We start from the raw sequence: 16,280 nt of genomic DNA, 5'->3' as shown, positions 1-16,280 counted from the left end.
TATTTTATTCAATTAATTATCATATGATTGGAGATTTTAAATACACAACTTTTTTTTTTTCTGTTTTTTTGTAACTTGAGTCGATGCAAATGTTAATTAAATAAGTTCACAGTGTTGTGTTTTTTTTAATGCTAGTTTTTTTGAGAATTTTTTTTTGTATTATTTATTTAATTTAATTGGTTTTTTTTTTTTAAATTAATTTTTGTGTGTATTTTATTCCAAAAATATAAATATATCTTAAAAATGAAATTAATAATTAATTTTTTTGTTTTTTTTTTCTCCTCTAAAGATAGAATAGAGAGAAGGATAGAGATTTAATTAAAGAATGTTATCTCTTCCACATATAATATTAAAGAATATCATTAATAATATAGAGGACAACTCTGATAGGATTTGTTTTGTTCTGTCGTGCAAGACTCTGTTTTCACATAGAGACAAATATCTGATATTCTCTGTGGACACTGCCAATGTCTATCACTCCAAAGAGTACTACCACCAACATAAATACAGTCTACATTCATTCTCTGAACAAATCATACAGTCTCTTAACCTGAGTGCACCATCTTTATCGCAACTCTCTATCATACTGGGCAAAGACAATGAACAACCAACAAACTTTATTGTAAATTCTTTAGATCCATGTAAGTTTTTTATTGTTTTATAGTATTATTATATTTTTTTAAAAAAAAAAAAAAGGTTTGGAAATTAATTAAATTTAATTAATTTAGCAACTGGAAAGATACCAAATATTCCAAGAGATGTTTTAAATCTTACTTTTGGTGCAAAGTTTAATTATTATATTCCACCACGTACCATTCCAGAATCGTTGGTTTCACTACAGTTTGGATTTACATTCAATCAAGATATCACAGGAACTCTACCCAGTAGCATTACTAATCTGACGTTTGGATGGTATTTCGATTGTGAATTACAACCTCATACACTGCCTTCGAATCTAAAGAATCTGACGTTTGGTTTTCACTTTAATCGGTTGTTTGAGAGAGATGTTCTGCCACCGCATCTCCAAACACTCGACCTTGGAACTCGCTACAATCAACCGTTTGCAAAGAACATTCTACCCAATACCATTACCTATCTTAAGCTGTCCGACCACTACAACCAACTGATAGAGCCGGGCGTGTTACCTAGCTGTCTGGAAACACTTCGCTTTGGCGCATCGTTTAACCAGCCTCTGGAGCCTGGAAGTCTGCCGAACGGACTGGTCTATCTGCGGTTCGACCGTGACTTTAACCAACCCATTGAGTACGACGTGCTGCCTCAATCACTAATATATCTCAAGTTTGGTAACTCTTTCAATCAGGAGATCAAAGCCAATGTGTTGCCACAGAAGTTGAAAAAGCTAAAGTTCTGTGAGGACTACATCATCAAGCTGCCAGAGAAATCGATACCAGACTCGGTCAGACACATCAAGCTCGGTCGTAAATATATCAAACTACATCCATTCTATTCAATTCCTTCGAGCGCCATCATCAAGATATTCGATAGTTCAATTGAAATCCACCGGTACTATGAACCCTATATACTGGCGCTGTCCGGTTGCTACGACGGTGGATTCATGACGACTTCCGACCTGAAAAGACTACTTCTCCATGGAAATCAACTTAAATACATGCTGTGTGATAATGATTAAAATAAGATTTAATTAATTATTAAATGAATGTTTTATAACAATACCAAGTAAAGATAACTACTATTAACATTTGTAAAAATAATAATAAAACTAAACTCTTTAGTTGAATATACTGTCGTTTGTATCGTATTCAACATATCAAAAAAATCTACATGTTTAAAGCCTATCATATTTATTAGTTAATCGCCACTTGCACAACCTTTACAACCACATTGTACACATTGAACGATGTTTCCTTCTTCCAGTTTATCTTTTGGTACACGACATATACAAGTTGAATGATTATGATCTTTAGTTTGTATACACCGTAGACAGCATAGACGTTCGTATCCAATCTTCTTCCATTTAGCTATTAGATTCTTATCGGCATAGCCTTCGTTCAAACAAAACTCGTATAGTTCTCTGCTGATTCCATCTTTCTTGTAGAACAATTCATATATATATCTAGATCTTTGATGATGAATTCTAAAGATTGGCCATAATACTTCTACTTTTCTTTTACCTTCGTGTGGTTCGTTTTCAGCTGAAATAGTAATTTCGTCTTTTATATTAATATATAATAAACTTTGACATCAATATTAGCAACTACATACCTTCTCTCATCTGTTGTTGAAATTCATCTAATTTTGGTTCTAACTCTTCCCATCCTTCTGGATACTTCTTTCTCTTTGTCTTTATCTTTGGCATCTTTATATTAATAACTAACTAACTAACTATTAGTTTATAAATGATTCAAACAAATATATTTTTTTTTTTTTTTTTCAAATTTTAAAAACATTTTTGTGACAGTTAATTTAGCAAAAGAGAAACTAATTTAAATAGAAGAATTTATGACAATTGTTAATTATAAATTAAGAACTCAAACTTATAGTAGTAGTTTGAGAGTTGAGTTTAGTTTATATACTTTATTTGAAAATTTGAGTTAAATATATATGTATAAGTTTTTTTATGTAATATTACACATTTTTTTTTTAAATATCTGTTTGTTTTGTTTTGTTTTGTTTTGGGTTAACGCATCATTGATGACATTGATGTTGTGCTGCTGCTCTTCATTGAAGTATCTCTTTGGGTTGTGAATGACTCTTTCGAAGGTGTGATATAAGCCATTCTGGTTGTGTTGGTACTCTGACGGATACCACCGAGATGACCTTGGTTGTAAGAGTAGAGAATACTCATGACCGGGATGATCTCAGTCACTATGAGACCAACGAAGCTGAATACGATATTCGATGGGTTGGCAGCGACCAAGATCAATACGAATACGCAATGCAAGATGAAACCAATCGAACAGGTGTGTGTCACCAAGAAGATACGTTGTTGTTGTTCCGATCCGCTTTCGCTGGTGGTTACACTCTTTCTGAACTTCATCATCAAGTAGATCGAACCACCAAGATAAACGAATGCAGCTCCGATAATAAGCGAGATGACAGCTTGTACCACAGCATAGAATATCGATACGATACGTTGTGGTGTTGTGTTGGTTTGCTCAACGACGAGACGTGCACCACAATCGTTGGAATACTTTCGTTCCGAGAAGTTAAACACCAATATAATAATGATAAACAATACGTAGAGGATGATATTGATTACACCGATCATCGTTGAGAATTTCGAGAGAATGTTGTTACTGAGTTTAGATCTTACGATGACGTACCACAATACAACAATGATAGAGAACGATGTAAAGTAAATAAAGGTTGGCAATACAACCAAGATATAGTCGGCAATACCCGATTGCGATAGTTTACCACTTGGTAACATAAAGAAGTAGATCGCTCTAATCGTTATGAACAAAGTAACGGTGGCAATTAACAAGTGTACCAGCTTGAATCGATCGATATTGTAAATCACTTTGTAGAGTACCATTCCAAGTTGAATGATTCCCCAGAGTGCGTTCAAAGCAAAGATAGCACCGAGTGTGTAGATCATTGCTGTTGCCGATCGATCGAATATCTCCTTTTGAACGTCACGCCAATTAGCAACACGTACAATTGGGAAATACGATTGATAGGGTGCAGAGAAGTTGGCACAAATCATTACAGGTGAACCAGGTTCTCTAATGGTTGCAGTTATCTCTGCATCTACAGGTACCAATACACTGGAATCGTTGACGCTCTCTGTAGCAAAGTCATAGTACTCGAACTGTGAAGACAACTCACCGGCTTGAAGACACACACCGTAGTTATTGACACCGGTAGCTTGCACTTTGATACCGTCATTCAATAACGAACCAATTAATCCACCGTGTGAATTATAGATTGCATAGTTATCGGGTTTCTTGTAGGATACGAAATCGGAACTAAGTGAGGTGGTTGTCGTTGCCTTGAATAGCTGCTTACTAATCTGTGAGACAATGACACTGTTACATGAACTCGGTACGGAATCTGGATTGAAAATGAGATGACCGAGCGAGAATTTGAATATAGATGAATCGAGAGCACACGCTTGAGTTGTACCCAGTAGGATTGCCGACGATGTAAAACATTGTGAACCACCAGGACCTGAACAACTGCAGGCAATCGAACTCAAGGTTTCTTGCAGACGTTCCATTCTACACATAGCTGAAGAACGTAGAAGATCTACGACGTGACCGTAGTAAGCATTACTCATAGCTTCCGAGAATGCTTCCAAGTCGAAAGCAGGCTCCCAAGATGTTACGTTGATAGGTGCAGCAGGCAACCATTGCACAGTCTTTAGTACACCTGGCAACCATCGTGCCGGTGTCCATTGAAACATTTTAGACCACTCGTGATTACTATCGCAATGACCACATTGTTCTTCGGTCATCTCATTGAAACGATGTTGATTCTGAGCACTGAATGGCGCATCATCTGGTATCTTACAACCGAAATACGACTCACAAGTTGTCTTGTTTGTAGATTGTTCCCACCATGTATAGTTATTACCCAATTTCAAACAATCCGTTTTGGTATAGACTTTAGGAACTGCAGAGAAACATCCTCTTGGAGAATCGTGTTCATTCTCATAGTTACAAGTCGGTAGTGTATTCTCACTGAAGTAGGCGTAGTGTCCGTGTACACATTTACCTATTCCAGGTGGATAGTTCAATACGTTCGCTGGGTCAAAGAAGTAGCTGTCAGAACATGAACCTCCTTTCGATGTACATTGTTGCTCGGTTGCACAAGGTATGTCTTCTACGGCACACATATCGTTTCCTAACACTTGGTATTTGCATTCAGATGACGCCAAAGCAGGACAGTTTAACCACTTGAATTTGGTGCCTGTGCATTGTGCCTGAGTGTAGTTGTTGTAACAATAACCAAACGTTGAATTCCAGTTGGCAAATGGAACGTTTGCATCCACGCAATTGGCTTGAGTGATCGCTGGTGCAATACAAACTTTCGATGGACCAACACACTTCTTTCCACAAGCTTGAGTACATCTACCTAGTGCTGCACATTCAGTTGCTGTCTTTCCAACTTGGTAGTCACCATTTGGCAACAAACAAACCTGTTTATCTTTACAGGTAGCTTCAGAATTGTAATCGGGGATGTAATGGCAGAATGTCTGGTTATTCGAACAATGACCACAATAGTGGGTCTTTGTATTACATTGTTGTTCACAAGTTGGGTCGTCATTCAAACACTCTATCCAAGGACACAAAGTGTTAAGCTCACACATCTCTGGAGAGTATTGATTCTTGGTCCAACGATAACCACCGTAGTAACCATCGTAGCAGACATCGTGTTCGACTTCACAAGTCTCATCGACACATGACGGTGGTGGATAGCACAGCGAGATGTTCGCTGTTGTTTCATAGGTGTATCTAGTTCGATAGAAATTACCAGAATGATAAACACAATCGTCCGACAAGAATGAATTGTAAAGATCATCTACTGTCGACCAATGATTTTGGCTCTTGAGGAAGTAGATGGTTGCAGACGAACTGGAATTCAAAACACAATCGATGTAAGCATAGTCTTGGCTTATTCTACTTGGTTCACAGTAACGAGAGTATAGATTGCATGTGGTACCGTTTCCACACATCGAGTCGTTGTCACAACTGATTCGATCGTATACATATTTACAAGAACGCAGTGTGTTGGCAATGCTCGATTGGAATTCCTGGTAGTCTGCATAGCTAATTGCACAGGCACCGTCCTCCACATCGGTCAAAGACTTGTAGTAATCATCGAGAATCGATACGGTACAACCATAGCTGGAACACTGTTGATCGACCAAGTTATTGTAGACACCAACGAAACTCTTGGTTGGCACAGTCACATTACGTGGTATACAACACTGGAAGAATTGACGAGTGGAATTGCAACATGGGTCCAATTGATACTCTGGATCGCTTGGTGTATAGGTACAGATAGTCGATAGCTGATTGGTGTCCACTGTTTCTATTTGCAGAAGATCATTGGCTTGACCCATACAACCAACCCAAGCATCTCTAAGTGTGTAGATATCGATCATGTATCTCAAAGTCGATACCTCTGCATACGATTTCGAATTGAAAATCTGACTCTCTGTTGACTTGATTAGATCCAACACCTGATTGAATTGATCATAATCACATTTTGAATTATTCAATTGGAATCCAACTGTAATATCAACTGGCTAATAAATTAAAATGTAATAATGTTTTGTTTGTTAGTAGAGTCTTTAAAATTCATGAAACAATGCTATTACTTACATTTCCTTTGGAATCAACTAATGTATTTAAAAATTGAAGCTTCGATCCAACGATTGTGTTGATATCACTGTGAATAACTAAGGAGTCTTCACGGTACGATAGAATAAAAGCGGCTTGGAATGTGTGATTCTTTGGTGGATTTTGATTGTCGTTGAATTGTAGAGTTTCGAAAAAGTTGATCTTTTTGAAGAGATCGAACGACTCTAGTACATAGGGTACTGGCCACAATGGATTGATGTTCACTCTTGGATAGGATACAAAAAATGCTCTGGTATTCTCCCAATAGTCACTACGTGTAACCGAACCATCGGGATACAACAGTCTGGCTGTGCCCATAATATTGTAGGTTCCACCGCTCGGTGAATTATTTACAATCGATATTGGCCAGATCTGTGCTGAACTGGTAACAGAACATGAATAGTTAGAAGGATAATACGGAACAATCGAAATATATAATATTTTTTTAGTTCCATTCTCATAGGGACCAATAGCCAAAGTAACATAGTCATCAACTAAGTAAATATTGAAAAATAACATTAAAATTAATTTTCTTCTCTGTGTTGAAAAAAGCAAACTAAATAACTTTTGAAAAAGTTGATTATCTTTTCTTCTTACCTGGATGATTATAAACCCATTTAATGTTTTGAGAGATTGCTGTTGGATAAGGTTCACTCGGATCATCGGAAATAAAGAAATCTATATCCTCTTGAAGTGCTGGACAACCAATCGATAGATTCATTGGCCTGTCCACTACAAATGTGTAGAAATTTGGCTGTTCGCTAATATGTGATTGGCCAGTAATAAGTTCTCCATCGTTAATACATTTGTGATCGGTTGTGAGATCTGTACATTTTGGAGCAGTTGGCAATGGCTTTGAAATTGGCGCAGAAAAAATAGACAAAGAAAAAGAAATAGATTGCGTCGTGGGAATTATAGAAATGAAATAAGTATCGTTGGTCCACACCAACACATTGGCCCAGTCGACATTATCGGTTGGACAGATATTCAAAATATTATTTAGATATGGGTTTTCATATCCAATCATTCTTCCAGTTTCTGTATTATCTGTATTTGCAAACAAAATAAAACTACCTTGTTCTTGTGATGCATATAACTAAAAATAAAACACAGTAATAATAAATTAATTAGAAAATTGGTTTAATTTTCATTCAAATCGATATGAAATTTGATACATTACTCTTATACCCTCGCAATATGATGTATTAGCTTTATAACGGAAAGCTAGAGGTCCTTGAATATTTTCATAGCTGTAGGTTCGGTTGGCTTCAATTGGTATCCAGGGTTTGTTGACATAGTCACACAGTTGGTATATAACTTCCTCATTGCCATAGTGTGCAGTGGTGTTGGTTGGACAGGCAGGACACGAAGGATTGCCAGACACGGTTTGTCCACATCGCGATGTGCTAGTGTAGTCGCAGGTACAATCGATGGCTGGTGTTTCACATGTGAAATTGGAGCAACTTATCGATTGAAGCATGTAGAGATCACTGTCAAAAGTCACCTCCATCAATGCAAAATTCATATCGAGTCCAACTACATTTGTACTTTTCTCAGAGACCACCGACGACTGAACTTCAATGGCCAGGCTAGGTGTCGGTATATATATAGCCAACACCAAAAACAGAAGTATAATAAAAGTAGAACTCCACCACCTAACCAACATTCTTTGTATATTCATTTCTCGATGCAACACTCTTAGAAACAATTGGCAAATTGAATCTATTGTAAAATGGAAATTTACAAAAAAAAAAAAACAAAAACAAATAAAAAACTATTTATCTTTATTTTTCTTTTCTCTCGAGAAACTTTTATATTTCAATAAATATATGGTTTACTTCTCCAAACAAATTTGTATATATTGATAGATATTTGTAGTATAATAGATTTAAAATCAAAAAAAGAATCAAAAAAATCCCAACATTGTTTGTCCGAGAGAAAAAAAAAATAAAAACCCTTCTTTTAAGAATAAAAAAAGATTTGGTGATGAAACTGGTGTGTGGTAACTGGTGTTTTTTGACACACATCGATTCTAGTTTTTTTGTTTTTTTTTTGTTTTTTTCTTAAAGCTTTATGCCCCTCTTACTTCATCAATCTTTAAAAAAATATCAACTACGTTAAACAAGAATTTTACTTAAAAAATATCTTGCTCGCAAAATTGCAACCCATTACTGAAAATAAAAAGATATTTATAATAATTTGTGGTTTTTTTTTGTAATTTTCAATCCTCTAATTAAGTCAGGATTACTCTTTTTTTTTAATTTGATGTTGTTTTTATTTTATTTTATTTTATTTTTTGAAGATTAATTTGGTTGTAACAAATGAGGTTGCGAGGGAGAGAATGAAACCCCGCTTGGATCGGAAATTGCAGCGAAGAGGCTTCAGATCTTTCAAAATTAATACCTCTATTTAGACTGTTTGACTGACTTGGAAAAGGTCCTTTAGGATATTTCTGTAGAGTTTGTTGGTGGAAAGGTGTTATTTTCTATATGGAGGTGTTGTTACTACTCTTCCTACGAAAACCTCATCAAAACTGACAACCTATCAGAATGTAGTTATTGCAGTGGTAATCATTAGAATAATGCTCTAGAGTAACTTCATTATTCTGTTATACAATAAAGAAAGTTTATTTCTTTGACTGACCTTTGAAAAAATTGTAATGTTTATCACAAAGTGGGTAGAGTCGGTTCCAAACAAGAAAAAAACGTAGATCTACGCAGTTCACCACTCAATTATACAAAGTTATCAAGCAAATCTAATTAGAGATTCCAAAAACTCTTTTTCTCGTCTGTTTATAATGGCGCAGTACTCCTACAGTCAAAAGTTTATTTTTTCAAAGATCAAGCATTTAAATAAAAGTGTTTACCTCTCTTTACAAACAATTAATTGTAGAACAAACATTTACAAAAATAATAATTTTATATGAACAAGATTTGCCCAATATCTATTTGTTTTCACTAATATAGTTAATATGGTAATTTTGTAATGTCATTCATTGGGTGGAGAAATTAAAAAGAATTAGAGGTTCAAAAATATGTGTATCATCAGAATGAACATATTAAATGTTAGTTACTTTAATAATAACAACACAATAGTGTAATGAACAAAGATATAATGATTGGTGTATGTATTCACTCTAAACTTCAACACTTCTGATCATATAAACTTATAATAATATTATACAATACAATTATTTTTCATCATAACTTTTTTCATTACTGTTCTTTCAATCGTTTGCATTGCATTGTTTTTATTATTTATATAGGGGTGAAGCATGTTAGCGCTATACTTTATAAACATCAGATGATTTAGTTCGATGTTGTTGTTGATAGGTTGGAAGATTTATTTGGTGTGAGGTGTGTGTGGATGTGTGTGAAAAGGTGATAATATATATATATAAAAAAAAAAAAAGTAATAAAATGAGCTAACACACTCATACCTAATGTTGATATGAAAAAAAAATGAAGCAATGATTGCTAGACTGCTGCATATTCTAGTGGTGCCAAAGATGAGTTGTAGTTATCTGATGTTCATTTTCATTATGATCATCAAAAACTCATTATATTAATTGGTATTTTGTAAAGGAAGGAAACAAACACATCCGGATAACAATGAGCAAAAATAATGCAATGTTAGAGTGTTGCAGCATGCATTGTAGTATCACATCAATAATATTAATCCAATCATATTTTAAATATTAAAAATATATTTTTATAATGGCAGAAGTTAATTATAAATACTGGAGCATTTTGATTTGGTTCATCATTGTTTTCAATCCTTTTCATATCAAGAACAACAACAACTATAACACCTAAACTTGGATTATTAATATTTCTAAATCTAAAGAAAAAACAACCATGAGATTAGTATTAGTCATTTTCATTATGTCACTTTTGGTCGCCAGCACCATGGCCAAAAAGGAAAAGAAAATAGAAAAGGAAGATATCCTCTTCTCTACTGAATTTAGTTTTTATGACTTTGGTACCTTTATGGGTGGTGTTTTCCGTGGTATTGAGGTAAAGTAGAAATATAATTATTAATTAACTTATATAACCTAATTAATTTTTAAATGCTCTTTATTTCTCACTTTCTTTCTTTACCCTAAAAGGTTGGTGTCAACCCACAAAATGCTTCAAAATGTTTCATCAGAGCCGATGCTGTTGGATCACACTTTGGTAAGGCATTCCAATTGTTATCTATTGGTTTCACCAATGTCTCTGCTGATGTCGTCAACCAATCCATTGATGAGTTGGGTAACGGATTCGAAGCCATCTACCCATTGCTCAAGGACTGTGGTTCAACCCAAATCGTAATTGACATTGCCAAGATCGTCCGTACCATCAAGACCGGAGGGTAAGTTATACATAATTTCCTTTTATTAATTCATTCATTCGTGACTAATTTTTCTTTTCTTTTTCTTTTAAAAGTATCACTGCTTTGGCCACCCAAGAAGGTTTGAAGATCTTTGCCAAGAAGGGTGAAATCTCAACTGATTTGAGAGTAAGTCTTAATAAAAACCAAAAACTATACTTTAATATATTGTTAACATCATTCTAAAATTAATCAATTTTCCAATCAATAGGGTATTACTGCTAACTTCCAAGCTGGTAACTATGATGCCTCTGGTGAATCCTTGGGTAAATTGATAGCAATTATCCTCGTTTAAAGAGACCTGTGTTTTACTTTTCAAAAGTAGACCTACAAAAAGGTTTTCTCTTAAATTTAAATTATTATTACTCATTTAAAGAAGAATAAAAAAAAATTTAATCAACATATTTTGATTAATGCTATTCGTTTTAGTTTGTTTTTCAAGCTATATAGCTTAATTATGATTATTATGTATACATATTTTTATTTACTATTGATTGTTATTATTATTAATATATTCTTGATTGTTACTATTGATTTATAAATAATTTATACAGTTTCTTTCTTGTCATGTTTCAATAAACTATAGTTTGAAATACTTTCGAATTGAATTTGATCCAAGTGACCCTTCAATTGTAGTGATTCAATAGAACAATATGTTACGTTAGTTATGAAAAACAAAAGCGATTGATGAGTAATAAAGTATTGCTAGTTATACATACTCTTTGAATGACTTCATCTAAATATAATACAAACTTTGGTATCTGTTCAATAAGATACAATTCAGTAACACCTTTCTTCTTACAAACATCTTTAATACATTCAGAGATTGGATGCATTACATCCGATACTATAAAGAATATGATATGACATGATAATATGAATTAGTAACTTTTATTTATTCGTTTAAGTTAGTTTCCAAAAGACTTACAAGATAATTCATCATAAACATCTGAAGAACCAACTAAGAATATCATTAAATCACCTATATTTGTATATACAACGATGCTACCACTGTTATCAAATTATGTTAATATATTAACACCATCTAATAATAAATAACGATAAATAAAACAATATTACCCAATATCAGCAACTAGATGTCTTTCACTCTTTGCATAGATCCATTCATCTTTAGTTAGTTGATACAATGATTTTTCAAACTCTAATTGTTTCTCTTCGATTGTTGTATTATAATACTTTGAAAATATAACATTTCCATTAAGATTTGTTATTGTAATTGAATTGATCATATCTTTTAATTAAATAATATTGATGATGTCTAATCTAAGCTGATCAGTTTATTGTTGGGACTATATAAATTTTTAATTATTTTTATTTAAATTTTTTTTATAATTTTATTTTTTTCTTTTCTTTCTTTTTTTAGAATGATTGACGATGTTATTATTTTGAGACTCGAATATCTCATCTAATGATGAAGATGATGAAAATGGTGATGATGGTTCAGATGTTGATTTAGCTTTGTAATTATTATTAATTACATTGTTATCATTATTAATTACATTGTTATCATTGGCATCACTAATAATAGGAGGTAAATTTAAATTGTTTGGATCTGGTATAGAATGAGAAATATTATTATTATAGATATTGTTGTTTGTAGTTTTGGATTTCGATTTTTTGTTTTTAGTTGTTAAAGATGAAGATGATGACGATGGTGATGGCGGTGAAGTACTGTCTACAGATGACGATGTAAATAAAGTGGAGTCTGGAATGATCGTCGGTTGTGCCGGTGTATCGGGTGTGAATATATCGTGATTGGCCAAGTTCAATTGACCTTGATCATTACAATACATCTGGTAGAACTGCAAGATATCTTTGTTTCTTACTAATTCTTTCTTTTGATATTCAATGAATTTCGTTAACTAAATTTATATCAATTGTTTGTTAATATATTATTATACTTTAATGCTTTATAGTGAAAGTGATAACTCACAGAAAGAACAACATGACGTTTTCTTAGTATTACATAGAATTTGGGACAAAACAATAGGAGAAGAGTACATAGTATGAATGCAGAATCTACACTTGCAGTGGTGATATATTGTGCATTGTAATTATTTGGGAATGAGAATCTCAATGAAATGAATACAATGATTAATATAATATAGTTGTAGATCTATTGTTTTAAAATGATGATTAATATACTCTAGTAACTATAAAGTCTATTTAGCTAGATACATACTAATATACCAATATAAGTTGGTTCATTAAATGATCCTGGTGATGATAGATATCTCCTTCCCATGTAAACATATGCACAACAAATCATCAGTAATATCATCAAGTATACCAAAGTTATTACAATATAGACCCAGCCTTCAGGATTAGAGCAAACATGACTGACCTCTCTCTTATCGATATCATAGACATACATTGGTTTCGAATTAGAAACTGCAACATTAACAATAAGTAGAATCTAAATTTTAATTTATTTCATTTTATTAGTAAGAATAAATATATAATATTGTATAATAATAATAATAATAACTTACAATTGGTATAATAGAGAGAATAATTAGCCATTTAAATAAAAAGAATGTTTCCAACTTTTAAATAATAATAATATAAAAAGAACAATAAATTAGTAGGTGTTTGGCATGATTAACTTAAATTAAGTAGTAATTACATTTGATTTCTGTTCGAAATAACTATCTTTTCTTGTTTTCCATATTCTCCATTCTTTGATGATTACAGGATTTACACATAGGATGACACCGATTGGAACAGCCACCAATTTTCCTATGCAAGAGAATGTACTTGTTCCAAAGAGTAAGAAGTTTGAAGCAGCTATAAAAAGTAATCCAACGATAACTGTGAGGAGGAAGTAGGGATTCGAATGTTGAATCATAATATTCTTCCAATATACGAGTATCATTATTCCAAACACCAAGGTGATAGCCATTAGAACAGCAGTTAAAACTGAAAATGCAACAATCGAGGTGTGTGAAATATCTCTTTGTTTCAAACAATAGTATTTTCCTTGGTAGGCATACGGTTTATAGTCCTTCTTGCATGGTATGATGATGATGTTGTAGGCCAGAGGGCCAGTACGTGCCGGCGGAATCGATGTAAATATCAGGTCACAAGAGGTACCGGGAAATCCACTAATTTCAATGTTATACATAATCGATTTACCCGTTGGCGTCAAAGAGACCTGTTGGATTCCACTTATGTTGACATTGTCACATCTCTCCTGAACGTAGAATGAAATTTCGTTGGAACCTCTATAGTCGTTTCCAAACGCATCGAATGCCGCAATACTGACTTGGATCACCTCTGGTGTGTCCAAGATACGCGGCAATATCACCGAGAAGTTATTGTAGTAACTATTTATATTGCCACCAAAGGTAGAAGTACTATTGATGAAATGAGAGTTGTTAAATATTACTTTGCAAATTATATCGGGTGTCATATAATAAACGGTTGCACCTGAAATCCAAGCTCGATTATCTATGAATGTTGATGAGTCGATCTCACTTATACACGTTCTATTTTGTCCACCATCGTCCAATTCTCGATAGGTAATAAATGTACCATACGGTGCATAGTTATTCGTTGCTCTTGTAACCTCTGCCACAAAAACACCTGTTTGATCCAATGATATTAAACCTTCCAACTAAAATTTTAAAAAATTAATAAACTCACGATTATAACATAATAATTAGTCAATAAAAAATTCTTACAGTAGTTCCTGTATTGTGTTGAAAAATGCTGGAGCTTAAATAGATTTGATAAAGCTCTTTGCCATAAATAAGACCATTATCGACTTCATTGTTTTCAAAATAGCAAATATAAAGATACACTTTCGATTCCATCGAAGCTGATATCAATTTAGATGATTTTGTTGATATTACAATAAGACCTGCAGCCAGAAAGTATGCCCTATCCGTAAATCTAAAGAGTGCATCTCTACTGGTACAGTCCCTAATGAAATTTGAAATCATCAATAAAAATCCACCACCATCAATATCGAAAGCTACTCCGTCAATATCTAAAAATTAAGAACATTGGAAATTAGTTTATAATTTTTGCAAAAATATTAACATACATACCGTGAAACAAGGTGTACATAACTACTACACTAACTCTAGAATCAGATCTAATTATTGTTCCGTTGATATTGAAAAATGCACAATCTTGAATTGTTAAAGATCCAGAGTCATACATTGAAATTGAATGTTGATTCACAGAAGAGTTGGAAAATATTGTTAACATTATTTCATACGAAGTTGATGCAGTACCAATATCAGATACTGAAGGACCAAAATTCCCATTTATAATACAAGTACTTATACTATTTAAAATAAGTAATAATAGACTTAACAAAATTCTTTTTTTCTAATCTTGTTCTTATTGTTTTTAACTTACTATCCTGAGCTTGTCTCTGAAATATATATAATGCCTGAAGATGTACTGGATATATTTTCTTGTATTATACAATTCTGAAGTATTATCTTTGAGTTTATCGAAATCAAAATACCTATTCTTGAGACATTATTTTGAATTCTGCTGGAGTTTAAATAAAAATAGGTTTCATCTATAGTCAGAAAAAAATTAATAGATGATTAAAAACAGAGAATAAAATCTAATAGTTACAAAAAATAATTCCATAAATTGAATAATTATAAATGAATAATGCTCGATTCAGAGTAATATAGGTGTCATTTGCACTCATGATAGCTAAAGTAAGACTATTACTAATAATTCTTGGTCCAGTAAATAAAACTGATGATTCAGTGAACTCGAATAGAACATCATAAATATTTTTCTGAATAGTCGAATTTCTAAATACAAATAAACCTTTATAAATTATGTTAGAAAAATATAAATTTAATACCAAAATTAAAACTTACTCCCTTCTGCCAAAATTAATAATTTTCTAGTATTATTAAAGAATGTTACATTATCTACTATTAATGTTGAATTTTGAAGATAGAAATCTGAAATAGTTGGTCGAATTGTAAGAAGAATAGAATCAAAGCCAAAGCTTGACGGAAACAAGACTATTCTATTGTAAGGCACCTTTCCGATGGTAGAATGTGCTATTGTCAGTTGATTTAATCTTAAAAGGCTTTTGAACAATGAAATGAACTCCCCCGAGTCTGACATGGTAATAATAGTTTCATTCGCTCTTCCAGCCTCACCACTGACAACCAATAGATAGATATTATTCAATTCCAAAATTGGAATAAACCTGTAATCATAATAACCAGGAGCCATCAACACATTATAAATCACTATTTTATTATCTACTAGATATTGTTTTGCTCCCTGTAAACTAAAACAAGCACTTCCTGTCGAACTTCCACATCCATCTATATCTGTTCCATTAGGTGAAAGATAAATATCGAATCCATCTATTATTAAAAAAAGATTGTTTTTTTTATAAAAAATTAATGAAACAATAGTAAATCTTGATACCATATTTTAATAATAACTTACAAACTACACTTATACCTAAATAGAATAAAAATAATAAATAAATAAAAGAATATTTCATTAATTACTATTTAATTAAATAAAAATATTAAACAGATCGATCATGGTTTTAGATAATTA

At 32.7% G+C, this 16,280-nt stretch overlaps 6 protein-coding genes across 6 annotated transcripts; 2 read left to right on the top strand and 4 right to left on the bottom strand.

Moving 5' to 3' along the window:
- Nucleotides 1-325: 325 nt before the first annotated feature.
- PPL_12626 (FNIP repeat-containing protein) lies at nt 326-1,355 on the top strand (the record flags this gene model as incomplete). Its single annotated transcript, XM_020583352.1, has 3 exons — nt 326-641; nt 729-993; nt 1,301-1,355. 3 exons carry the CDS (start codon nt 326-328, stop codon nt 1,353-1,355), a joined length of 636 nt encoding a protein of 211 aa, XP_020429539.1.
- Nucleotides 1,356-1,507: 152 nt separating this feature from the next.
- bud31 (BUD31 family protein) lies at nt 1,508-2,338 on the bottom strand (the record flags this gene model as incomplete). Its single annotated transcript, XM_020583351.1, has 3 exons — nt 1,508-1,591; nt 1,846-2,192; nt 2,245-2,338. 3 exons carry the CDS (start codon nt 2,336-2,338, stop codon nt 1,508-1,510), a joined length of 525 nt encoding a protein of 174 aa, XP_020429538.1.
- A 321-nt stretch (nt 2,339-2,659) lies between these two features.
- Nucleotides 2,660-8,010, bottom strand: PPL_12624 (uncharacterized protein; the record flags this gene model as incomplete). The annotated part of the gene is made up of 4 exons (XM_020583350.1): nt 2,660-6,235; nt 6,312-6,823; nt 6,927-7,425; nt 7,510-8,010. 4 exons carry the CDS (start codon nt 8,008-8,010, stop codon nt 2,660-2,662), a joined length of 5,088 nt encoding a protein of 1,695 aa, XP_020429537.1.
- Nucleotides 8,011-10,186: 2,176 nt separating this feature from the next.
- PPL_12623 (uncharacterized protein) lies at nt 10,187-11,084 on the top strand (the record flags this gene model as incomplete). The annotated part of the gene is made up of 5 exons (XM_020583349.1): nt 10,187-10,345; nt 10,438-10,682; nt 10,757-10,829; nt 10,912-10,966; nt 11,023-11,084. The coding sequence occupies 5 exons, from the start codon at nt 10,187-10,189 to the stop codon at nt 11,082-11,084; spliced, it is 594 nt and encodes a 197-aa protein (XP_020429536.1).
- A 162-nt stretch (nt 11,085-11,246) lies between these two features.
- PPL_12622 (uncharacterized protein) lies at nt 11,247-11,950 on the bottom strand (the record flags this gene model as incomplete). Its single annotated transcript, XM_020583348.1, has 4 exons — nt 11,247-11,324; nt 11,420-11,547; nt 11,629-11,711; nt 11,781-11,950. The coding sequence occupies 4 exons, from the start codon at nt 11,948-11,950 to the stop codon at nt 11,247-11,249; spliced, it is 459 nt and encodes a 152-aa protein (XP_020429535.1).
- Nucleotides 11,951-12,055: 105 nt separating this feature from the next.
- Nucleotides 12,056-16,221, bottom strand: PPL_12621 (G-protein-coupled receptor family 3 protein 15; the record flags this gene model as incomplete). Its single annotated transcript, XM_020583347.1, has 11 exons — nt 12,056-12,583; nt 12,688-12,837; nt 12,904-13,137; nt 13,214-13,267; nt 13,348-14,337; nt 14,405-14,712; nt 14,774-15,015; nt 15,090-15,258; nt 15,318-15,521; nt 15,575-16,078; nt 16,164-16,221. The coding sequence occupies 11 exons, from the start codon at nt 16,219-16,221 to the stop codon at nt 12,056-12,058; spliced, it is 3,441 nt and encodes a 1,146-aa protein (XP_020429534.1).
- Nucleotides 16,222-16,280: the final 59 nt, after the last annotated feature.

The sequence above is a fragment of the Heterostelium album genome (genome assembly GCF_000004825.1).
Source record: "Heterostelium album PN500 unplaced genomic scaffold PPL_scaffold10, whole genome shotgun sequence".
Classification (NCBI taxonomy): domain Eukaryota; phylum Evosea; class Eumycetozoa; order Acytosteliales; family Acytosteliaceae; genus Heterostelium; species Heterostelium album.
The sequence above is the reverse complement of the archived record's forward strand: the minus strand, read 5'-3'. Positions and strand labels throughout refer to the sequence as shown.